The sequence below is a fragment of the Artemia franciscana genome, chromosome 14 (assembly GCF_032884065.1).
Source record: "Artemia franciscana chromosome 14, ASM3288406v1, whole genome shotgun sequence".
Taxonomy (NCBI): domain Eukaryota; kingdom Metazoa; phylum Arthropoda; class Branchiopoda; order Anostraca; family Artemiidae; genus Artemia; species Artemia franciscana.
Genome location: NC_088876.1, coordinates 20,128,549 through 20,155,992, shown reverse-complemented (window position 1 = coordinate 20,155,992; position 27,444 = coordinate 20,128,549). Strand labels below are relative to the sequence as shown.

General features: G+C 35.5%; 1 protein-coding gene across 1 annotated transcript in view; it reads right to left on the bottom strand.

The window, feature by feature from the left end:
* LOC136035434 (agrin-like) overlaps positions 1-27,444 on the bottom strand; it is a 225,547-nt gene that overhangs the window by 185,162 nt on the left and 12,941 nt on the right. The window contains exons 3-4 of the mRNA XM_065717243.1: positions 18,010-18,319; positions 7,924-8,067 (exon numbers count right to left, since the gene is read on the bottom strand). Coding sequence (XP_065573315.1) covers positions 7,924-8,067; positions 18,010-18,319 — 454 coding nt within the window. The remainder of the gene's footprint in view (positions 1-7,923; positions 8,068-18,009; positions 18,320-27,444) is intronic.

Here is a 27,444-nt window from a genome sequence, read left to right as displayed (position 1 = left end):
CTTATTAGCTGTATGAAGTTTCAACTGCAATCCCATTATTCTAGCAATCATGGGACGAAGTCCTCCCATTCAGAAAAGAATTTTCATTCTGACCCGTCATTGCCGTTATTGCCTGTGTCACTGTTATATTTCAGACTTATTTAGACATAGATTTTAAATCAGTTTTGACTTTCCATATGAAATAACGTCCCCTTCCGGAACTTGTCCGGTCTTTCTATACCAGTTTTGCTCCACTTTTTTATACTCCCTCTTCTCGCAGCCAGTTTTCGTTAGCCTTAAGACAGTGGTTTCAAACCTTTTTGTACCGGCGCCCCCCTTTAAAAAAAATTGGTGCGCCTCCCTTTAAAAAAACAAATTATTGCCTCCCGTTAATTTATCGAAAAATCAAATTCCATAAATACTAAAAAGATGTTATAATTTATTTAATGGGGTACAAGATAATATACAATATTATGTAAAAATATAATATATTTATTATAAGAAATATAATGACAAAACAAAAAAAAATATATAATTAATGCTACTACAACATAAAAATTTAATGCAACGGTTGAGCTTGTTTTTCAGCATAAATTTTCTCAAACCGTGGTATCATTAAAGAAATCACGGTTCTCAGTTCCTTCTCAATCATTAAGCGAGATCGATACTTTGTTTTTAAGACAGCTACTATGGAAGAACCAGTTTCACATAGGTAAGATGTCACAAATGGCAATAAAATTTCTAAAGCTTTGTTTGTAAAAGTAGTGGGGATATTTTAGCATTTTTACCCGAAAGATTTGCAGTGAGGATTGTGGATTACGTGTACTGCTAATTCATTTTTTTGACACCTATTCAGCTTTTTTTATTTGTATCCGAAAATGAAAGTTTGGAAACAGCTGCATGTCTCCCTTGCAACAGCCTCGCGCCCGCCTGGGGGAGGGCGTTCACAGGTTGTAAACCACTGTTTTAAGGGGTGAGATGAAAAGTTTTAATCTGTAGTATTGCAATGATGTTCTGGCTTTTTTCACGTCATTTGCTTCACAATAAAATTCGATTATGGATTGATATGGAGCCCAGAATAAGCTAGTATTATTTTCTTGAAAATAAGATGAAAAATTCTAAACATTCCTCTAATGGGGTAAATATGAGATATTTACCTCATAGGGTTAGAAGAGAAGGAGCATAATAGGATTTCATGCGTTTGGATTAAAAAACCTCATTATGTCCCTCCCTGTACGAATTCCATCGTACTGGAAGCTGTTTCAGAAGTTGTGAACATAGCTGATTCCCTGAGTACTATTTTGTCTTCCAGCCGCGATGGAAGTTAGGGTTGAGCAATTATTACTCCTTTCTTAGATAAAAAATAATCAATCATTCTTTTAACAAATATAACTATGATTTATTCTAGCTTCTGTACATAGCAGAAACGAGCGAAAGACGAAAATTAATACTGATGAAACAGCTATAAGCAGCCTAAACATTTAAACCTTCCTTCATTCATTCATTTCATCTAGAATGGCGTTTTTCCTAGCTCTACCATGGACACCGGCAGAAGGGGAAGGGAGCCATGCCCCCCTGGAAACTTGGGACTATAAAGTAATTACAAGGATTCCAAAGGAAAGAGAGAAGAATAGGGGAAAAACCATGGGAAAATGTGTGTTGCCCCATTGAATATGATTCTATATAATCTGAAAAATATGAGTTCTAATTTGTGACTGAATGACTCCTTTCCAGTTTCCCGCAAACATTTTTCTATATGACTTGATTGGAGTAACAAAAAAAATTCTCCATAGTAATGAATGGCAAGTAAATAACGATCATGGTTGCAGTGTAAGCTGCAACCTAGTAAAGAGCAAACAACAGCCCATAGTAACCAAAAGTTAAAAAACACGTTTTGAAAAAAACTGCCGAGTGAAAAAAAAATTGCCGTCTAACATTAATTCAGGAATAGTAACTATTATTTCGGTTCGTCTTAAAAATGAAAGTTTATTACGAAAAGAAATTTATGGTGGTTTCAAAAAAAGCCTGACCCCCCCCCCCTCCGAAATTGGTGTCATATTAAAATGAAAAATTATACAATTGGAATCAGCATTGTCGAAAACCTTGTACATGGAAATTACAGTTTCCCTCCTTGAACAAGGAAAAACACTCTTTTGCCTTGGTAGCACTGATCTGTCTCCCCTTTCTTTTTTTTCCTTTTTTTACAGGCCTAGCTGGTTACCAGAACATCATAGAGATATGCTTAATGGCTCATTCAAAAGCTATTTTCCATATCTACGTGATTTTTATAAATTCCACCATCTAAAAGTACCATAGGGCACTAAAATGGCACTTATTGTGCCATTTCTTAAGGGGTGGCACTAGAAGGCTACTTGAATATCGTAGACAGACTTTTTGTAGCTCATATAAAAAATGTTGCTCATATCTACGTTCTTCCTACAAATTCCACTATCTGCAAGTTCCAAATGGCAGTAAAAACGGCATTTTGGTGTCATGTCTCAAGTGGAAAAGCTGAGGCTATTGGACTGGGAGAACTTTTAGAGTTATGTTTAATGGCTCATTTGAAAGCTATTGCTCATACCTACGTGCTTTCTCATCACTACTACCATTTTTAAGTGCGATATAGCACTGAAAACAACACTTTTGGCGCCACTTCTCAAGTGGAAAAGCTCTAAAGTACAATACAGGTACTGTTATAATAGTTATGTTCCAGAACCCTTAACCGGAGGTTTACAGGAGCCCCTCCCGTACACTCCCCCTCCCAGTCTACTTAGTAAGTTTCATAAATTGCATACTCATCAATGAACTACTGAAACCTTAGTAGGCTACCACACCATCGTAGATAGAGGTTTAATGGCTCAACTAAAAGCTATTGTTTATATTTACTAGGTTTTTACAAATTCTACCATCTATTAGATTTCACAGATTTCAATGTTGATTAGTTTCTGGGAGAATTTGCAATGAACTCTTTGTTATGGTTGAAGCATTGGCTGGTACAAGTAAAGAGCGAACCACAACCCATAGTAACTTAAAGGAAAAAACGTTAAAACGGTATTTTTTTTTCTTCTTCTATTTTTTTAGGTCTAGCTGGTTACTAGAACATCATAGAGATATGCTTAAGAGCTCATTCAAAAGCTATTTCTCATATCTACGTGGATTATATAAATTCTGCCATCTACAAGTGCCATATGACACGAAAATGGATTGATCCTTTTTATGCCTCAGGTCAAAAACCTGGAGCTAGTAGGGTACCAGAACTTTTTAGAGTGATGTTTAATGGCTCATTTGAAAACTTTTGCTCATATCTACGTGCTTTTTGTCAATTCCACCATTCGTAACTGAGATATAGCACTAAAAACTACACTTTTGGTGCCGCTTCTTCAGTGGAATCTTGGAAGTATAATACGGTATCATTGTAATAATTATGGTCCAAAACCCTTAACTGGACATTTGCAAGATCACCTCTCACATGTTCCTCCTCCAGACCCCCTTAATAAGCTACAAACCCCAGTTACAAGTAATAAGCTACAAGTCCTACAAACACCAACATATTAAATTACATTATTTTATGAGTGATTCTGCTAGTACAGCGCTGGGCTTTAAGTTAGATTATCATGCGGTCAATTCCAGCTTGGATTTTTTTTTCAATCATGGTTTGTCCCTTCTTATGATTACTTTTCAGATAATTCATTATTTTTCCAAATGTGTTGCACGTATTTCTTAAAGTATATCCTAGGAAGGCTCAATTTAAACCTATTACTCATATCTAAGTGCTTTTTATCAATGTTACCATCCATAAGTGCCACATAGCTAAAACGGCACTTTTGGTGCCACTTCTTAAGTGGAAGAGTTTAGAAGCATAAAACAGTACCATTGCAATAATTACGGTCCAAAGCCTTTAACTGAAAGTTTATAAGAGCCCCTCACATATAGTCCCCCTCCAGACCCTTTTAGTAAGTTTCGTAAATCGCCTACTCATCTTAAAAGTAAATGATTATTACGAAAACACATTAACTAAAACTAAAACTTTTCAACTAAAATCTACCAAAAAAAAGCTTCAATGATCAATAGTTTGAATTGAACCTTCAAACTTCACTCTGCGATGAAGCCTGTCTGCTAGTTCTAACGGTGGTAATTGAGAGGAAGCGATGTCCTTGCCACCCTAGTTTTTTGCTCCTGCCTAGTTTTTGAAAAACACCTTTTTTTGGTTATTTCATTGGAAAAGACACTTTTTTCATTTGAAAAAAAAAATAAATAGAGGAAACAGCCAAAAGTGCACTTTGTAGGAATGTGCCATCAAGTCAAATTTATAAGAAGCAATTGGGTATAAACATAAGCTTTTAAATGAGCCCTTTAACATCTCTCTTTTGTTACAGTAGTCTTCTAGTTTCTGCTAGTCAATAGGCAATTTATAAGACCATGTCTTCATTATGGCTTTTTAAGGCGAAGTCGGCCGAGTAAAAACAGCGTTTGTTTTATTCATCGAAAAACAAACGTTCCTGAAAAACATGCACTGTTTTGTGAAGTATGGATAGTTAATTTTGTGTTATAGACGGAAAGTTTTTCACAGCTATCAAGGTTGTCTGCAGTATTTTCTACAGGTGTCTTATCTCCCCTAGATCGATGATCATTAAATAATATAGTAAAAATAAGTTTTCAATTGAAACTAAGGAGTGACATTAAAACTTAAAACGAACATACATTATTTTGTGTAAACAAAAAAGATCATGACAGCGTTCTTTCTACATTAAATTTTAATAAAGAGTGAAGTTGAAGCTTAAAACAGACAAAAATTATTACTTCATACCCTATCTAATAGATATCAATAAAACTAGTACAAATAAACCAACTAATTATGTTTCCCTATGTTTCTAGGATTATAGAAAACTAGCGTTTTACTAAAAACACAAAATGATATAGGAGTTTTTGTACAGTAAAAGCAAATAAATTAACGACACTTTTACAGAATAAAAATATTATCAATCCTATTTAGAATCAATCCATATTAAGATAAAGCAACAATCCATTTTAAGGTTTTTGGTACATTTATTTATTTATTTCGTTTAATTTGGTATCACATCTGCACAATGGCTCAGTTAGATAGATAGATAGATAGATAGATAGATAGATAAGATTTTATTTTCACCAAAATTTTCATGGCACTGCCAAATTTCTTTGGTATAGTCACATTAAAAAGCGACGCAAAAGAAAAAAAAAAATAAAAAATAAACAAAGAAAACAGAACACTTATCAGTCCTCCACATTTTCGTTATACATTTTTACAAAACTAGGTAGCCTATAAAACTCTTCGGTAACCGCTGGTGGGCACAGCGTACCGGCTGAAGCTTGTCAACAGGCACTGCAACCCTGCGCGGGAGTTGTTTTGTTGTGGATTGAGGGGGGAAAGGGTTTTGTTCAATGGTTCAGTTCAATGAGTGGCTCTCGTTTGGTACTGAGTCGGACATGTCATGGATCGTTTGGAGACAAGTTCGAAGAAGAGCCATCTTGATAGTATTAGGACTACAGACTAGCTTTAGAATTTGTACCACAGCTTGAGATTCACTGCTGTATAGAGAGAAATAACCGAATTTCCAGAGTTCATATTATGTCTTATTTGATCTTCATTTCAAGCAGAGGTAGTAACAGTATTTTTATTGGGAGGGGGGAAGAGGGGGGCTATTGAAGTAGGTGCTATTCAAACAGTAGTGAAGAAAAGTGAATATTTAACAAACAAGCTACTTGGGGAATTTAAAAACATTACGTAATACATTATAAATAATAAACATACATTAAACAGTCATAAATACAAGTGCTGGTGCTTGGAATTACACTAAAATTATACATAGAGGCAGTTCTACATTTATGGGTTAGTATATGAATCCAAGACGTAAAGAATAGGACGTTATCAGCGCTTATTAGGCGCTTCAGTTACAAATAAAAGGATTTGGAGCTAAGTTGGAGTTTTGGTTTAAATATCAAAAGTATAAAATTAAACAATCAAATGATTCCTGGAGCGGATCCCCCTCTATCAAATTCCATGATCAAACTACGACCGATTTGACGTATCTAGTTATATTACGAATATCATTATAAAAAACAAAAAATCTTATTCTCTTTTTCAATGATTTCTTTTTCATTCAGTAAAATATATTCACTCTGTATCTACCTTCTTATTCTTCAATCATTAAATTTTTGTCCTATTTGCAGAAGTGGAGGGTGTATGTTTTAATTTCCACTTTTGAAAGTTTTAAAACAAGAGAATCTAATCTTGAACTGATAGATTTTAGGAAGCAAAAGCACCTTAAATATCAGAGGAAAAAATTGGCCTCAGCAAATGTGGCGAAACAGGAAGCATAGAACATTTTTCAATTTTGCCATTAACTAGGCTCATATTTTCACTTGTTGAAAAGGTTTCAAAGGCAGTATATTTGGAAAAATATTAATGTGGAACATATTATGAAGCGTAATGGACCCCTGCTTTTCTTGTTTTTCTTATGTTGAAAACGAGCATGGATTAATCGAAAAAAAATTACCTATTCAAAGTAAAGAGCAAATTTGACACCCAAAACGAGCAAGAGTTTTAAAGCTACTCAATAATTTATAGTTTTTTCCCAATTATTGGAGGGTCAACTGCTCCTCCCCTTGCCCCCCCCCCATCTCAACGACACCACTGATTTCAAGTAATATTAAAGTATACTTCTTGCAATTTAAGATTGTATGCTATTCATTATTGATATTATAGCTTGCGAGACCAAAATGCTACCTGATATTTCTGCATGCTGGTCAAATTTTTGCGGTTATTAAAATAATATTAAATTTTACGCTTATGTTTTCAAGGTAATTTAATTATATACTGAAAGTTAGTGATGTCACGACTGGTTTAAGACTATAAAAAGTTTTATAGATTAGTTCATTGTTGTCAGGCTACATATTCACTTTCGACCCCCAAATCAGTTTTCCTATTTTCATACTTGACTTTTGTATTTTCAGTAAAGCGCAAATTTTGTATAATCCTACAAACATAGGGAAACATACTTAGTGGTTTATTTCTACTAGTTTTATTAGTAATTAGAGCACTTTTTATACACAAAATTTCGTATAATTATAGAAAACAAAAGCAAAACAACTTAATAAGGGGCAATTTCGGCCAAAATATGCCGTCAACTTTTACTTGCATAGCAAGAGTATCGACGAGTTTATATATAAAGTCACTACAATCAAAAATGTTTTCTCTGAATGAAATGTTGGGATTTTTTGTATTTTATCCCTTGAACGGATATGTTTTTATGTTTTATTATCATTTTTTTTCCAGGAGTGACTGTATTTATCTAGTTGTCACTTTGAAAATGATTTAATTTTTTACAGTTTTGAAGCATAAAAGTGTCAAATATATTGGTTTTTGTATCCAAAATTAAATTAAAGATATTAAATTAAAAAATTTTATTTGATTTTCATAATCTTAGTTTTAGTGTTTTACTAAGTTTACTGAGTTTACTAAGTTTACTAAGTGTTTTACTGTTTTACTAATGCTTATTAAGCATAAAGGTGTCAAATAATACATTGGTTGTGGTATTCAAAGTTCAATTAAAAATTTTATTTCATTTTCTTAATCTTAGGTTTAATGTTCTACTTTGAACAAACTACTTTGGTAATGCATTATTTTTTATAAAAACTGTGTCTAAAGGCATTAATTACTTTGGTGTTTGATAACCAAGTTCAAAACTGTCGATATTGTTAAAAAATATCTGTCCACCCCTAAGAAACGATATCAGCTACCTCAACTCTTCGAACGGAGACAGATTATACACCAAAAGTTAACAGAAAAGCTTGTATGCGCATACTCAGAGTTATTTTCCGCGTTTTCTACTTTTTTTTCAAATAATAGCTTCCACTACCTTTCTTTCCGAACCTTCATTTGTATTCAAGAAAATATATTTGTCTTACCCACAGTTCTTTACTTTCATCTGACACGAATTTTGATATATTCTTCCATCAGAGGCACACACTGCTCTTGAAGGTTTCCAGCAGACGTCTTTACAATGTTTGGTCGTAAGACAATGTTTCAAAGCCACTTGCACTACACCTTGCCTAAAATTACAGAAACTAGTCCAGTATTGCATGTTATTTTGGCACAATCATTATCAATGATTATCTGAGTGATGATTATCTGAGTCATTATCACAATCATTATCTGAGTGATGGATCTATTTTATTTTAGCAATATTACCCCCCCCCCCCCCTAAAAAGTCAATTCGTAGTACAGTTATCCATACAGTGGTAGTTATTAATTTGGTTAAAGTGATATACATATGTGTAAATGTATATATATGTATATATATATATGTATATATATGTATATGTATATATATGTATATTTTTCTATTTTAGCAATATTACCCCCCCCCCTAAAAAGTCAATTCGTAGTACAGTTATCCATACAGTGGTAGTTATTAATTTGGTTAAAGTGATATACATATGTGTAAATGTATATATATGTATATATATATGTGTATATATGTATATGTGTATATATGTATATTTTTCTATTTTAGCAATATTAGCCCCCTCCCTAAAAAATCAATTTATCATAAAAAATCAATCGGAGTCCAGTTGTTAAGTACTAAGCTGTTTATTCTGATTCACTACTTATTTCTTGCGGAGTTCCGCAGGGTAAGCTTTTAGGTCCTTTACTATTTTTAGTAATGACTAACCATCTTGCTAATGAATTAGCCGATCAATCGAAGTTTGTAGATGACATGTCATTGCTCGAAAAGTGCAGAAGAAATATTAAGAACAGTGCAATGGAAATTCTCGAAGACGTTGCATAGTCTAAATTAAAGTAAAGTTGCAATTTACTGCAACTATTTATTAGTTGCATTAGTTAGTAAAATTATTAGATAATCATGATAGATTTTTGTAGAGGACAACAGATAGGGGAAAGCCCTATAGATAGGTAGAGTAGCTCCATAGGAGGCTTAGACCAAGTAGGACCTTGTCCCAGTGGGCCCATAATAGAAACTGGGAAACCCTCCCCTGGGGGTCATAATTTCAGGTGGAGGAGGAAGAAGGCCCCTCAAATGTACACTCAGCAGGGCCAACTGCCGTGTTCACGCGTCAGATGAGTTACAAACCTTCTCCCAGTAATGGGTTAAATTGCATGGTGAAGCAGAACACCATCGTGGGAGGATCCTCTATAGGAGGACAACTGCGGCAGGGCGTAAGATCCAGATTTATGGACAACGGCCTCTGTAAAGGGCTGCCTTGACCCTTTCGGGGTACCTGCAAGACTGGGAAACTTGCGGTCAATTTTTCCCACTTGAGGAGTGGCGCCCCTCGAGGAAATTATAGCCTAGTAAACAACACAGCACTCGTACGGGATTCTGATTATTGGATAATTTTCTGGGCTTGGTTTGTTTTGATGGGCGTTTTCGGGCTGAAAAACCTCTTCCTAGCTAATTTATCTACTATGGGCTGCCTCCCCGTAGTAGCATAATATTTGTAGGCATGAATATATAATGAGTCGGAGGTAATAGGCTTGGGACTGTCTGTGCAGGATTTCGACTCTTGTTGATAGAAGAGCATCACCAAGTGCTGAAAACCATGTTGTGACCAAGATGGGCCCAGGATTGCACAAAGCCTCCAACTTACTGGAGGTCCCAGGGACTTCTTGCTGTCCGGTTCTAAGCCGGCTTAAGCGCTTCGGTGTAGACTTTAGAAGATATGTTGGTCCCCATCCTGCACTGGTATCCGGGATCACTGCTTTTCTTGAGGCCAAAATAATTTCAAAGATTTTAAGAACATGAAAATTGGAACTTGGAATGTTACGACGTTAAAAAATGACTATCGCATCGACATTTTGACTGACGAATTCAGACGGTTTGAACTGGATTTATTAGGAGTTTCAGAAACTCATATCCCAGGGGTAGGAAGCATGAAATTAGGTGACATAGAATTTGTTTACTCAGGAAGGAAGGATGGGGTACATAGACAGGGAGTAGGGCTCATGATGAATAAGGAAGCTGCTAAGTCTTGTTTAGGCTGGGAAGGTATTAATAATAGAATACTAATTGCTCCTTTTATGACTAAAAAGTTTAGGGTATTAGTTATAGTAGTATATGCCCCCATTGAACCAACTGATGGAGATACTAGTGACTCAGATGAATTTTACTTACAGTTACAGCAGCAAATAGACAGCGTACCAGGTAGAAATATGGTGTTTTTGCTAGGAGATTTTAATGCCCAGGTTGGTAGAAATAGGGATAGATGGTATCCTAGCCTAGGTAAATTTGGTGTAGGAAAAGAAAACAGTAATGGCTATAGGCTTTTGCAATTTTGTAGGTATAACAACCTAGTTATAACCAATACGGTGTTTGGTCACAAAATGGCCCATAAGTTGACATGGTATTCACGTGATGGTAAGACAGCAAACCTTATTGATTATGTTATTGTAAACAGAAGACTAGCAGGATCAATACAAGATACTAGGGTGTATAGGAGTGCCGTTATCGATGTTAAAAGTAAAGATCACCATCTAGTAGTGTCTAAGGTTAATTTAAAGCTGAAATTTCGGAAGAGTAACTCCCTCCCGGAAAGTTATGATGTTGGTAGACTTCAGGATGAAAATTTGAGAAAAAAATTCCAGGAACAGTTGAGTACTAAACTTGAGGGTTTAAAATGTGACAATGTGGAAGATGGATGGAATAATTTCAGAAAAACAATTTGTGAAGTTGCTGATGGTGTCCTAGGGAAGAGTGCTAAGACAGCAACTAGGAATATTAATGAAAAAGCTTTAGGTTTAATAGAGAGTAGAAGGGGTTTGTATAAGAATTATCTGAGCGATAGGTCGTATGAAAACAAAAGGAATGTAAAGAAAGTGGAGAAAGCATTAAAATATGAACTAAGGAGATGTGAAATGGAGGCGATGGATAAAATTGCTGAGGATCTGGAAGATGCGGCTAGACGGCATAATAGTAAAATATTATACTGGCATGTTAATAAATTGAAAGGGAGTAGCCGATCCGGACTAGTCCCAGTTAAAGATAGAAATGGGGCCACAATTAGTGATAAGGAAAAAGTTAAAGAAAGATGGGTGGAACATTTTCAGAATGTGCTAAACCGAGATACAGTTGCAGGAAAAGATATAGATGAAAATGAAAAAGTTTGTGATACCTTGGATGTGAAGGAAGATTTGTTTAGTGAGGAAGAATTAGCGACAGTACTAGAAGGATTAAAAAATAATAAGGCCCCAGGTGCTGATAGTATGATTAATGAGTTCCTTAAATATGGTGGCTCTGAGGTTAGGAATAAGCTACTGAAGATTATGAACATGATTTTTGAAAAAGGGGAAGTACCCAATGATTTTAGGAAAACCTTAATTAAACCACTGTATAAGAAAGGTGACAAGAGTGAATGTCGTAATTATCGAGGCATTAGTCTGGTCTCTGTGGGTAGCAAATTACTGAGTAATATGATACTTTTTAGACTGAGACATGCTGTAGACAAAGTTTTAAGGGAAGAACAATGCGGTTTTAGAAAAGGTAGAGGATGTGTCGACCATGTTTTCACTCTTAGGTTAATAATTGAGAAGTCCCTTCGTTGTCAAACACCTTTGGTCCTTAGTTTTATCGAGTATGAGCAAGCTTTCGATTCTGTTGATAGAACAGCGTTAACAAAGGTCTTATCGTTATATGGTATACCAGAAAAATACATTAAAGTGATTTGCGCTATGTACGAGAATAATACTGCTGCGGTTAGGGTAGGAAATGAGGTTAGCAACTGGTTTTGTATTAAATCAGGAGTTAAGCAGGGTTGTGTTCTATCCCCCTTTATATGGATCATTTTGATGGACTTCGTCTTAAGGAGCACAGGAAAGGCAATTGGAGACCATGGAATCAAATGGGGAGGAAGAACGCTCCTGGACTTAGATTATGCTGATGATTTAAGCATATTAGATGAAAGTGTGAGCAAAATGAATGAATTTTTAGAGGTTTTACGAGTTCAGGGTGCTAAAATAGGCTTGAAAATTAATGTTAAGAAGACTAAGTCACTAAGGCTAGGAATAAGTGAAGATGAACAGGTGACCTTAGGTAACGAAAAGATTGATCAGGTTGGGAGCTTCAGTTACCTTGGTAGTATTATTAGTAAAGATGATGGGAGCAGTGAAGATGTTAAAAGTAGAATAGCTAAAGCTCAGGGTGTTTTTTCACAGTTAAAAAAAGTTTGGAAGAATAGAAAGATAAGCCTACAAACCAAGATTAGAATATTGGAAGCTACAGTGATGACAGTGGTCAAATATGGCTCTGAAGCATGGACACTCCGAAAAGCAGATGAAAATTTACTAGATGTTTTCCAGAGAAATTGCCTACGGATTGTTCTGGGTACCCGGCTGACTGACCGTATTTCAAACAGTAGGTTGTACGAAAAGTGTGGTTCAATCCCGCTTTCTGGGGCTATAATGAAAGAAAGATTGAGATGGCTAGGCCACGTTCTACGGATGAAGGATGACAGATTACCGAAGATTGTCCTTTTTGGCCAACCGTCTGGGGCTACACGGAAAGCAGGTCGTCCTTGTCTGGGTTGGGAGGATGTCATAAATAAGGATTTAAAGGAAATGGGAACTTCCTGGGAGGGTGTAAAGAGGGAGGCTTTAAATAGATTAGGTTGGAGGAGGAGCGTGCGTAGCTGTGTTGGCCTCAGGCGGCTTGGTGCTGCAGTGAGTTAGTAGTAGTAGTAGTAGTAGTAGTAATCATTATCAATACAGAGTCGTTGAGTTTGTATAGACCTATGGATTCCCTAAGTATTATTTACTTTTCTCAATCCTGATCATCTAAAATTTATGGTCGTTTAAAATGGAGGAAGTACAAATCCAATTCCAAATTAAAAGCTCTAGTGCCATTTGTAAGAGTCTAGACTGATCGTAAGGAAGCCTGCCATCCATCCAACGTCCCTTGTGCCCCCCCCCCTGACCCTGTGTTCCATCAGATCAAAACTGTATGATAGCCACTTTAATTCGATCAAAATTAGTATCTAAAGGTAAAATCAATACGCTTCAGGGAGGTACCTGATACTTGCATCCCAAAGGATAATAGCAATTATTTACAAAAACAATTCATAAAATGAAATATGATTTTATTGAAAAAGATAGACAGATTTAAAAAAAGACGAACATCTTGATGGAACCAGAGTCAAACAATGATTTTATACATGAAAGATTGAAGGTCCCAAAGGAAGGCTTTTGGGCCTATAATAAAGTGATTTGATTTCACCAAATGTTGTATCACTTTTGCCCTGTCTTGGAATATTACATCAAAACTTCCTTATAAAGAGCGTTGGTCTTTAAGAACAGTCAAATATCTTACAACATATTTGTCAGTTTTAGGCTATATGACATAGCCCCTTTTGAATTACTGCAGCTATGTGAAGAGTAAATCCTTGAAAAGAAGTTACAATTTATACGAAATTTCAAATTAAAACTAGACTATATCGAAAAGCATCTGAGTTTGCTCTTTACCGACGGGAAACGAGCAATGTCTATTCCGAGTAACTTCTAGTAAGCAAGATAAACTTTACAATTTTAAAACTTTGATGGCAGTGACCTTTCTCCTTCAGATTCACAGTATAAGAATGTGCGTAAAAGTTTTGTACCGTCCAACGAAAAAAAAAGAAATAGAAAACCATTCAAAAAAACCTCTTAAAGTAACAAAAGAGATTTAAAGTAACAAAAATAGCATATAAAAATAACATTTATAATGCCAAAAGCTAATAAACAAAAATTGCGGTGCTCATGAAAATCCCTTAGCCATGATTTTTTGAACCATTATTGCTTACTTTTCTTTGACCATCGACCTGATCGATCAAATCTGATAGAACCATGAGAATAACCCGAATATATTAACTTTACAATGGGTAAAAATCAACAACCTGAATCAGCAAATGAGAAAAGACCAATACGGGCAATTAAAGCAAAAGGTATTGCTAAATCGTCTGAAGCACTCAATATCCAAAATGAAGAAGAAATACAAATGCGGTTAGAAGATAAGCGACAGCAAGAATCAAAACGTGCCAAAACTGAAAATCATAGTTATGATGATTGAGTTTGGAATTTCGACATGAATAAGTTCGTGACTGCTTACCATTCCTTTGCTAAAAAAATAAAGTTTGGCGATATGTATTTCATAATGAGAAAACACAAGCCGAGGCAAAAATTGACGTTCAATATTTCATAAAAGCTCCAAGCGATGAAATAGCTATAAATAAAGACATTAGAGTTTATAAGGACGTTAGCCAAGAACCTGATACTGGATCAACCGCTGTTTAAAAAAAAGGTTCGGCGCTATGTCTTTCAGAATGACAAAAGACAAGCAAAATTTCAAGGTCCAAAAACAAAAAAAAAACGTAAGTTTACAAAGGCGGTAATTCTATTTTAAGGTCAAAGGGATTGATTGATAAAAATGAAGCACCGATAAATGTGATTAGATTGGCCTCTAGAACAATTGAACAGCCTAGATCATCAAACTTAACAAGACAAATCTAAGCAGATAAAGTAAAGGGTATTAGAAAAATGTATAAAGTAATGATAAACGATAATAAAGAACAAGTGCATACAGTCAGAACACTTCCGTTAGCAATAGTTACAAGGAGTCAGAAACAAAACTAAAGAACAAAGAAGCATACGTTTGGAAGATAAGCGGCAGTAAGATTTAAAACTAATCAGAAACAAGAAATAAGTGGCAAAAATAAATACGACAGCGAGAACAAGGAACTATGCGGTTAAAAGACAAGCGGCTGTGAGATTTACAAGCAATCACGAGAAAACGATTATCAGAACGTGTCAAAAATGAAGCGAAAACAAAGAATTGTGCTGTTAGAAGACAAAATCCTGTTCCCTGGGGAGTCCTCCACTTAACAAAGGAAAGAATAGCAAACAAAGCTGACTCATTTGGAGGTTGTTACTTACAACGTGAATCAATATATACAAATGTAGCAAATTCCAAGTGCCGGGACCCGGCTTTGAAATAGGCTACATAGTTGTTGTTTTTTTTTCTTAACTGGCATATTGACATTTCTGGCCACTAAAACGATCTAAAAAGGTCACAGCCTTAAGGAAGAATTTGGGTTTTCCCAATGGTTGCATCGAACCTACGGTGACGCCATGAAATCAAGAAGAGGTTCACATTATCTGTGGTTACAAGAGCAATGCCAATGAGAATCAATATATACAAGCCTGTCGCGTAACGATTCCGGGGCACATCCTCCGAGTCGATTACATAATCTTTTTCTTCTTAAAATTGACAAATTGACATTTCTGGCCACAAGAACAATCTAAATAGGTTATAATTTTGTGAAATAATTTGTGTTTTTCCCTGGGTCATTGTATCAAACCTGTGGTGAACCGTCAATATATCAAGAAATGGTTCAAATTGTATGCGGTTAGAAGACAAACGAGCATGAGAGTCCATATATAAAAGCCTGCCACGTGCCGAGTACCGGGGCCCGGTGGTTTCGCCGCCGTCATGACGTTTAATACAACCACCCGAGGAACAACGCAAATCCTAGTAGTAGTAACAGAAGTAGTAGTTGTAGCAGTATTAGAAGTGGTTTTAGTAGTAATTGTATTAGTAGTGGTAGCAGTAGTAGTAGTACTACTACTACTGTAGTAGCAGTAGTAGTAGTAGTAGTAGTAGTAGTAGTAGTAATAGCAGTAGCAGTACTAGTCGCAGTAGCAGTAGTAGTAGTAGTAGTAGTAGTAGTAGTAGTAGTAGTAGTAGTAGAAGTTGTAGTAGTAGCAGCTACCGTCAGAGTCGTAATCGCAATGGTATCATTAGTAGTAGCAGCCACAAGGTGTTCCATATTTTGTAAATAGATGGTTGAAACTTCAGTTTTAGGATTTGTAAACATGTTCAGTTTGATTATACAACTGTTAGATATTTAACTTTATCAAAATAGGGTCTAATTAAACCCTATTTAAATAAGAATAGTACTAAAAGAAGAAATCATATTAATCTTGGAAGGGATCAAATTTCAAAGTAAAATAAAACACACTGCGGTCGATTATAAGACCCGGGTAGTTGATCGGGGAGAGATACGGAAGTGACGTAATGAAGAATACAAATAACGCTTATTATTATGAGAAGAAAAATAATACATTACGATTGAATGCCTGGCGAAAAAGAATCCCTAAAAGTCGAATATGTTAGTTCTGAAATTTGCTTTTTAACTATTTTAGTTATAATTCTACTGGAAAAAATTGTTGTTTTGAGGAAATGAAAGAATCGATACTTGCAGAATTTCGATATTGAAAAGGGACATTCAAAGCTACAATTTTTGCTTAGTGAGCCCCTTCCCGATAGTAGGCGACACCAGTTTTGGTAAGATGACCTCTTAAAAATAAAACAAGAACAACAAAAGAACGCCTATCCATAACCGGTTCTCTCGGTGATGATATGAAATTCCATATTGCTTTTGGATAGAGGCTTGAAACTTTCATTTTAGGGTTTATAAACATGTTGAGATTGATCACACAATTTTCACCATAGAACATACCCTTTTTGTGGCTGATTTTCCCTTTTTTTTTCAAGTTATGCAAAATTTGTTTGTGCTAATGACTCTCGAAGGATGATTTTAAATTTAAATGATTTATATATCCAAATTCAACGCAACAACCAGATTATTTCGACGTATATGTTATCAAACGTCTGTTCTTACCGTGAAAGGCTTTATTTAGTATAAATAGTGTACGGTAAATAATGCAAAAAAGTATAAAATTTTAGCGCAAACAAACTGTTCAATAGCATAAATAATTCAGGCTTTCTTTAATTTACCCGGCGGGAAATAAAGTATGAAAATGTGTCTTAATTTATTTGCATTTTCCTATTAGACTAATCGAATTCTTCACCAACTGAATACCTCATGGCACATCTTTAATATGATTTAGGTTCAGTAGAAAATTAAGAAATATAAGCTAGTTTTAGGAGCCTTTGTGCCAAGTTCAAGTTCCAAAAGTAATAGATTTTAAACTAATTCGTTTATCCTTTTTTTCAAATTTAAGATATGGTATTTCTTTTATCTAACTTGTCTTCACAGAATATTAAAATCAAGGAAGGTTCAAAGGCAGTAGAGACTTCAGCTGTCTTCCTTATCCATTGTTTAGACAGTAGTTGCATTCTTAAAAGTTTAATAAACGTGTCATTACAATTTTTCAATTGAGAAACATGTCACTGCTCCGTAGTTTCGCCTTAAGATTTCTTTTCCCAATCTACTTGGCACCATTTTATTCACTTTAATGTGTATTGATTTGATTCTGCCCCACGAAGTTCCTTATATTGCAATTAAGACTAATTACTTGATTTCTTTTTTATTGAACCGCACAAGAGTCAAACGTAACCTTGTACTAAATTAAGTAACAGATGCTGCTTCTTTTTCCATTTGTAATTGTAAATAACCCTTTAAATCTTGGTTTTAAAATGGTTAGTTTAATTGATGATAACAAACAAGATGACTATGCTTACAGTTAAAAACAAATATCGCCACTTCTTGAGATTTTGAAACTAGATTTGTTGATGACTCGATTTGTGATTTGGTTGTAGAGCCATAGCCACACCCTAGTCAAACTCGTCGATAAAAAAATTTAGATTTTCGATTAAAATGTAGTTTTTCTTCATCTTAGTGCCACACTCAGCCTAAAGAAGTAGAAAATTGAGATGGCTCTACAACCGAATCTGGAAATTTGGTTTGAAAAGCCGATATCAATGCTATTTAAGACCCAAGTACATAACTCTTTAATCATGATACCAATTTTCTTTAGCAAGGTTCAGTATGCAGACAGGAATACTGTTAAAAACTTCTGTGATTTCTAAATTAAAGAAATATTGCTTTAAATCTTCAGAGATTGGTTAACCAAACAGTTCATGGTAACAAAAATAAGTAAGAAGTGAGCGGCTCCTTATCTAAGCAATTTTCGATTTGGAAAGCAGTCACTGTTCAACGTTTTTTCCAATTTTAAAATATCAAGACAACAATAGCACATCTCACCCACACGTCTGCCGTTTCATTTCGCATACAGAGGCATAAACATTCCCATTGGAGGCACATACAGGATCTGGCTTTTTGGAGGTCGTACACTCGTCTGGGCAGTCATCTGTAAGTAACTTGCTTCGATTCATGCATGGTCCATTATGAGACAGTCTTATTCCTCGTAAGCAATGTTCCACCTGAAGAAAGCATACATTTGGATATGTCCTTGCGTCTGATCCACAGACAGGATCAATTTCTTTGGGACAAAAATTTTCACATTTTGATCCCTTATACCGCGTGCATAAGCTTGCATCTTCAACTTTGATATCTGCAATGATAAATAATCTTTTACGTTTCAAATCTAATCCATCTCTAAAAACAAATAATATTTTTGATTTTAAATTCAAAACTTATGAAATAAGTTGTACTTCCTATATTTTCGAGAAGAGTAAAGTTAAAAGTTAAAGTTAAAGCTAAAGAAGAGTAAAGTTAGATAAATAATTTGAATGGGTAAATGAAATAAGGACAACACTCCATAGCAATTTAAATAAATTTCATAACTGCAGTTTTAAGTTTTAAATTAAAACATTTCTTTCAACGATGAATTTGAAGAAGTATACGAAATGAATGATGTAGCAGGTAGATATTCGTCATTTATGGAAAAAAATTATTCAAGGTCAATTCATAATATGAGGTTAAAACAACAGTGGTCAAGAACCACTTCTGTTCGCAGGAACGAAAAAAAATATGATAAAACTGAGAAATGACTTCTATGTTAGGAGAATAAAGTTCCCTAGGGAATACCAGCCTACTGTGAGCAACGAGAAAGCAGAATTATAAAGAAATTATTATTATTCTGTTCTTGAATTAAATAAGAATAATATACGAGCAACATGGAAAATAACAAATGGGATGCTTTCACCTTATAAACAACAAAAAGAAGAAATCCAAATATTTTATTATAAAAAAATGTTTGGATATCTGTAAGCATTTTATAGATATCCTTTGAAATAAACTGAAGTTGGAATTGAGTAATTCAATATTCAAATTTACACCAAAAGTTAAAACTATTTGCAGCCTACCAAACACTGACCTTACTTCACGCTAGATCTAGGGCAAAATAAATGCAGATTGACGATGCTCTATATCTTGGAAGCCTGTTTTGCTTGTTATTTAGCTCATATCTCTTTGATTTAGTATTTTTTGTCAATCAATTATAAAATTTAACGGTAAGCTAATTGTTAAATATAGCACCAATATTTGGACAGCATGAAGTTAGAAAAGAAATCTTACTCAATAAAATCCAAAATAATTGTAACTAACCAATTTTGCATGCAGACCCACTATACTTTACCCCCACCCCCTAACATGCAAATATATAGCCCAAATTACATAAGTTCAATACATTCTGTCATCCCTCGCTTTTTTTTTTTTTTTTTTGGTTCTTGCTTTGTCACAGTGATTCAATTTACAGGTAAACGGGTTGAAACGAGAGAGCTGCATTTGGAAAAAAGATGGGAAATATGCAATTTTAGCTATATATTTGCACATTAGGGGGTTGGGGGGTAAAGTATAGCAGGTTTGCATGCAAAATAGGTTAGCTAGAATTATTCTGCATATTATGAAGCAGGAATTGTTTTCTAATGTCACTTTTTGGGCGTGGTCCCTATAATTAACAAGTACCTATTTAACTTCCAATGAACCAGGGTATGTGCATGAGTCGAGGTCAACATTTCGATGTTCGCTTTTCATGTGATCCTAATCTATAAAAATGATTTAAACACTGAGCCTTATTTTCTTGGTATAAAAGCAGCATCTTAAAAGTTTCACAAATTTCTGCTCAGCTAAGCACAAAGTTAATAATATATATTGGTGATAGTTTGACTGTTCGATAACACGATTTATCAAATAACTGGCAGTAGTATTTTACTTTCTCTTTTCTTTGACAGAAGAGACGAATCATTAGAAATACAAACCAAAGGGTGCCTCAAAAAGAACACCACATATGAACCAACTATAAATCGAAATTATTTATTCGTAATAATTAAACAAACACAACATCCTCTTCAGAAGATGTTGCAATTACATATGAAACACATTATTGGGCATATGACCTCCTATGCTAGCCCTACAAGCCCTCTTTCTATCATAAAATTAACCACTACTCGTTCACACATTCCCCTATCAACTTTGTTGAGAACCCGTTGAATTTATTGTTTGAATATAAGATATTACATGTTTTTATATAAAAGATTACAGAGATACCATTAAGACACCATGATGACAGTGGTCAAATATGGTTCTGAATATGGGTGTTCCAAAAAGTTGACTGATGATCGTATTTCAAACAATATGCAGTACGAAGAGTGCGGTTCAATCCCGGTTTCATGGGCTATAATGAGAGATTGGTTGAGATGGCTTGGGCAAATCTTGCGGATGAAGGATGACAGATTGTCGAAGATTGTCCTTTCGGCCAAGCGTCAAGAGCTAAATAGAACGCAGGTCTTTCGCGGCTGAGGTGAGAGGATGCCATGAAGAAAGATTCAAGAGAAATGAGAACTTCTTGGGAGGGTGCAGAGAGGGAGGCTTTGAATAGATTGGGATGGAGGAGGAGCGTACGTAGCTATGTTGGCCTCAAGTGGCTTGGTGGTGTGGTGAGTTTTTAATAGTAGTAGTAGATTGGCAGGACAAAGTAGACCCATGATCCAGCTTTTTTAAATCCGGTGTTCTTTTTGAGACACCCTTTATTATGTAAAACTAAACATGGTTGAAAGTCAAACTTTCACCATATCAAAGAAAATTTTGTAAATAAGAAACGGTGAAAAGCAGATCTTGTCAACAAATCGCTATCACGCCTATAGATTGTATCTGACCTTTTCACGCTTTCACAATAATAGTCAAAAACTATGGCTAACTAGGGAGGGTCAGCAGAACAATGTAAACCCAGGTGATCGAAGTGTGATTAAGTATGCCATACTGATTCTCCCTTTCAAAGATGTTGGCAAACGGTTTTCGACAACTATCTCAGATGTACGGATACGACCCCTAGGTATAATAGGGACAAATAGTAATCGACTAAAAAATCTGAATTTTTAAAATAAACTTAGCAGTCAAATACACTAATTTTTTAGACTGACAAATTCAGACGATTCAAACTGGAATTCTTAGGAGTTTCAGAAACTCATATCCCAGGGGTTAGAAGCGTGAAATTAGGTGATACGGGACTTGTTTACTCAGGCAGAAAGGATGGGGTACATAGACAGGGAGTAGGGCTCATGATGAATAAGGAAGCTGCTAAGTCTTGTTTAGGCTGGGAAGGTATTAATAATAGAATACTAATTGCTCATTTTATGACTAAAAAGTTCAGGGTATCAGTTATGGAAGTATATGCCCTTGTTGTACCGACTGACGGAGATACTAGCGTTTCAGATGAATTTTGTTTACAGTCACAGGAGCAAAAAGACAGGGTCCAAGGTAAAAATATGGTGTTTTTAATAGGAGATTTCAACACCCAGGTCGGTAGAAATAGGTATAGATAGTATTCTAGCCTAGGTAAATTTAGTGTAGCAAAATACAACAGTAATGGCAACAGACTTTTCGAATTTTGTAGGTATAACAATCTAGTTATAACCAATACGGTGTTTGGTCATAAAATGGCCCATAAGTTGACATGGTGCTCATGTGATGGTAAGACAGCAAAACTTAGAGATTATGATATAGTAAACCGAAGACTGGCAGGATCAATAAAATATACTAGGGTATGTAGGAGTGCTGTTGTTGATGTTAAAAGTAAAGATTACCATCTATTAGTGTCCAGGGTTAAATGAAAGCTGCAACTTCGAAAGGGTAACAACCTCCCGGGAAGTTATGATGTTGGTAGAGTCCAGGATATGAATTTGAGAGAAACTTTTCAGGAACAGTTGAAAACAATTTGTGAAGTTGCTGATGATGCCTTAGGAAAGAAAGCTAAAACTGCAGCTAGGAATACTCGTGAAAAAACTTTATGTTTAATAGAGAGGAGAAGGCGTTTGTATAAGGATTATTTAAGTGATAGATCGTATACACAAAATTAATGTAAAGAAAGAGGAGAAAGCATTAAAATATGAACTAAGGAGGTGTGAAGTGGAGACCATAGATAAAACTGCCGAGGATCTGGAAGATGCAGCTAGACGGCATAATAGTAAAATATTGTACTGACATGTTAATAAATTGAGAGGGAGCAGTCAATCCGGACTTGTCTTAGTTAAAGATAGGAACAGGGCCAACAATTAGTAATAATGAAAGAGTTAAAAAGAGAGGGGCAGAACATTTTGAGAATTTGCTAAGCCGAGATACAGTTGCAGGAAAACTTATAGAGGAAAATGAAAAAGTCTGTGATACCTTGGATGTGAAGGAAGATTTATTTTGCGAGGAAAAATTAGCGACAGTACTAAAAAGATTGAAAAACAATTTGACTCTGGCTGCATGATAGCGTGGTAAGTGAGTTTCTTAAATATGATGGCTCAGAGGTTAGAAATAAGTAATTGAAGATTATGAATATGATTTTTGGAAAAGGGAAGTACTTAACAAATTTAGGAAGACCTTAATTAAACCATTGTATAAGAAAGGTGATAAGAGTGTCATAATTATTGAGACATTAGTCTGGTCTCTGTACGTATCAAATTACTAAGTAGCATGATACTTATAGACTCAGAGATGTTGTAGACAAAGTTCTAAGAGAAGAAAAGTGCAATTTTAGAAAAGTTAGAGGAAGTGTCGACCAAATTTTTACTCTTAGATTAATAATTGAGAAGTGCCTAAGTTGTCAAACACCTTTGGTCCTCAGTTTTATAGATTATGAGCAAGCGTTCAATTCTGTTGATAGAAGAACTTTAGCAAAGGTCTTGTCCTTATATGGTATACCATACAAATACATTAAAGTGATTAGTGCTATGTACGAGAATAAAACTGCTGCAATTAAGGTGGGAAATAAGGTTAGCAGTTGTTTTTTTTATATTAAATCAGGAGTTAGGCAGGGTTGAATTCTATCCCCCTTTATATGGATCATTTTGACGGACTTTGTCTAAAGGAACACAGGAAAGGCAATGGGAGACCACGGAATCAAATGGGGAGGAAAAACTCTTTTAGACTTAGATTATGCTGGTGATTTGCATCCTAGATGAAAGTGTGAGCAAACTTAATAAACTTTTAGAGGTTTTGCGAGTTCAGGGTGTTAGAATAGGTTTGAAAATTAATGTTAAGTAGACTAAGTCACTAAGGCTAGGAATAAGTAAAGATGAAAAGGTGACGTTGGGTAACGAAAAGATTGATCAGATCGGCAGCTTCGCTTGCCTTGGTAGTGTTATTAGTGAAGACGGTGGGAGCAGTGAAGATGTTAAAAGTAAAACAGCCAAGGCTCAGAGTGATTTTTCACAACTAAAAAAAGTTTGGAAGAATAGGAAGACAACTCTAAAAACCAAGATTAGAATATTGGAAGGTACAGTGTTGACAGGGGTCAAATATGGCTCTGAAGCATGGGCGCTCTGAAAAGCACATGGAGATTTACTAGATGTTTTCCAGAGAAATTCCCAACGGATTATTCTGGGTATCCAGCTGACTGATCGTATTTCAAAAAGTATGCTCTACGAAACATGTGGTTCAATCCCGCTTTCTAGGGATATAATGAAAGAAAGGTTGAGATGGTCAGGGCACGTTCTGCGGATGAAGGATAACATATTCCTGAAGATTGTCCTTTTCGGTCAACTGTCTCGGGCTAAACGGGAAGCAGGTCGTCCTCGTCTGGGGTGGGAGGATGTCATAAAGAAGATTTAAAGGAAATGGGAACTTCTTCGGAGGGTGTAAAGAGGGGGGCTTCAAATAGATTGGGATGGAGGAGGAGTTTGCGTAGCTGTGTTAATCTTAGGCGGCTTGTTGCTGCGGCGAGTTATTAGTTGTAGCAGTAGTAGTAATGGTTCCCTGCTCTATTTTCCGGCCATGTAGCTGGGACCATGCTACAGCCTGTTTGTTTAAATTTGTTTTCTTAATTAATAAGTGGATTAACGGATTGATTAAATTTAAATTACCAATCACAAATTTCTAGCATAAAATCAAACAAAGGAGAGCTCACCAGAAAGGAGGCCACTCTTGACGAAAAGTACTTGACGAAATTTTTAGCCCTCCCTAGATTTGTTGACCCCCCCCCCCTATATTTCTAAAATATCTTTCTCTGTTCATTTTCCTTGAAAAATGAATTTTGAGGTTTTTTTTCATTGCAAAAATTGAAACAAAAAACAACTAGCTTGTCTTCCCCCAGGATTTTTAAGACCACTATTTTGCCAGACCACCCCATGATTTTCGTGAATTAATGCCACAGGGTACATGTTTTATATCTTTCTTTTTTTTAACTTAATTAAAAAACTTTCCGAATAAGAAGTTTATCCAAGTAAAGGCCATATTAAACTTAACACTAGCAGAAACAATAACCAATAATAATTCAAACTCAAAATGACCATAAATTACTATTAGACAACAAATTAAACCCCCCAAAAAACAGACATAAAACAAACAATCATAGCAAACAAACATACAACAGGTACTAATAGAAAAGAATAAATAAATCTTAAAACAAGTAAAATTTAATTGAATATGTAAATCAAGCTCAAAGCAAAAATTAGAACCGTTTACTATTAAAGAATAGATTAAACCCAAAACGAGCAGAAATCAAGAAAAGAATCATAGTAAATGAACACAAAACAGGTATTAATATAAAAGAATGAATAAATTTTAAAACAAGTAAAAAAAAAAAATTGGATATGAAAACCAAGCTTAAAAAGAAAAAAAAATCACTATAAAAAAGAGTTTGGTTACTGCCCCTTCTTACCTAACTATAAAAGTCTAAAGCCTATTGCGTCATTGACACTTATGAAAACAAATTATATTATAGATATATACTCTGTGCTTATTAAAACTTTGAAAATAAAATGAAAATTCCAGTGAAATAAAATCTTGAACTGAAGAGCTTTCAGCAATTAATATCATTCATAAAATATTTATTTTAACTTTATTAGTTCTTTCCAAGACTGTTCAAGACGCATATATGCACAGCCCTTACCCCGCGAGGTTGGAGTATTCAACTGCAGAACCACGGTTATTTGGCTATTGGACTATTTTGAACAAAATTGTTATCTCAAAATTTGGACTAAAATTTATGAAATGGGTTTAATGGGGCTAGTTACCCTTTGACCGCCTTTGACTCTTAAGAAAGAAACTAGAACTTTCATTTCCAATCGAATGAACACCCTCCGAAGCTAATACGACCATTACTTGCACGAAAACTATGTTAACAATGGGCAAATTGCAAAACTTACAGCCCTTGTCTCGGGGGCTGTGGGGGATTTATCAAGTCTTAAGTTATAGCTACTTGACTTTGGGACTATTTTCAACAAAGTGGCTGGTTACCCTCTGGTCACTTCTGACTCTTAAAAAGGGCACTAGAACTTTCGGTTTTCAATCGAATGAGCCCCCTTAAAAGTTCATACGATCACCCCTATAACAGAAACCTTATATGCCCCTGGGGCATAACTTACACTCCTTGCCTCCGGGCTCGTGGGGATTGTGTCAAGCCCCAGACACATTTTTGTATGATCTTTGGACTGTTTTGAACAAAATGGCTATCTAAAAATTTCGATCAATTACATTTGGGAAAAATAGGGCGTGGGTGGGGGCTAGTTGCCCTCTGATTACTTTTGACTCTTAAAAGGACCTAAAACTTTTAATTTCCAATCAAATGAGTATCCTCCAAAGTTTATACGACCACTCCTTCCATAAAAACTTTTTATGCCCTCAAGTTAAGACTTACAACCCTTTTCCCCGGGCTCTGGGGGATTGTGCAAACCCCGGCGGCATTATTATATGATATTTAGACAATTTTGAACAAAATAGCTATCTTGAAATTTTGATCAAATGCATTTGGGGAAAAGAAGGCTTGGGGGTGCTACTTGCCCTCTGATCACTTTTCTTTCTTAAGAAAGGAACTAGAACTTTCAATTTCCAATCAATTGAGCCCCCTCCACAGTTGAAACGACCACCACTTCCATAAGAACATCCAGGGCACAGCTTAAAACAACTGTCCCCGGGCTCTGGGAAACTGTGTCACCCCATAGGCAGTGTTATATGATATTTAGACTATTTTGAACAAAATAACTATTTCAAAATTTTATCAGATACATTTGGGAAAAGAGGGCATGGGGGGAATAGCTGCCCTCCGATCACTTTTGACTCTTAAAATAGGAACTGGAACTTTCAATTTCAAATCAAATGAATATCATCCAAAGGTTATATGACCACCCCTCCCATAAAAACCTTATATGCCTTGGGAGCAAAACTTACAACCCTTGCTCCAGGCTCTGGGGGCTACGTCGACCCATGGAAGTTGTTATATGAACTTTGGACTATTTTGAACATAATGGCTATTTCAAAATTTCAACTGGATATTTTGGGAGATAGAGGGCGTGGGGCTAGTTGCGCTCCCATCACTTTGGACTCTTAAAAAGAGAACTATAACTTTCAATTTACAATCAAATCTGCCTCTTCCAAAGTTTATACGACCACCCCTTCCACAAAAAACATGTTAACAATGGGAAAATTGCATAAGTTACAGCCCTTGCCCTGAGGCCTGTGGGGGATTTATCAAGTCCTAAGTTATAGTTTCTTGACTTTGGGGCTATTTTGAACAAAGTGGCATTTTAAACTATGATCGAATACATTTGGGGAAAAAAGGGCGTGGGGGCTGGTTACCCTCCAGTCACTTCTGACTTTTAAAAAGGGAGCTAGAACTTTTAACTTCCAATCAAATGAGCCCTCTCCAAAGTTTATTCGACCACCCCTTCGATAAGAACCATATATGCTTAAAACTTACCTCCGGGTTATAGCCTATACCCCCGGGGTATAGCTTGGAGTATAGCTCGGATATAGCTCGGAGTTTCGTTATCTGAGCTTTGGACTATTTTGAAAAAAAAATGGATATCTTAAAACTTTGATTGGATGCATTTGGAGAAAAGAAGGTGTGACGGCGGGCTAGTTACCCTTCGACCACTTTTGACTCTTAAAAAGAGCACTAGAATTTCGGTTTCCAATCAAATGAGCCCCATCCAAAGTTTAAACGATCGCCCCTTCCAAATGAAGTGCCTCTGGGGAAAAAATAACAACAGATAATTAAATATTGAAGCCTTTTGGTCTTTTTTATAGGCAACACTATAGCGTTGCCTCTGATTTCTCTTTGTTTTAAGTTCTACTTGTTTTATGAAATTATTTCTGCTCATTATAAGTTTTAATATGACTCTTTACTTTTCTTCGTAAATGCATTTTGAGTTTCTTTTTTTAAGTTAATTAGAGGCAGCACAATAGCTCTGGCTAAGGAAAAGGCCATAAGCCATCAATGTGCTATTTCTTTCTGGCCACTTCAAATGGAAGAAA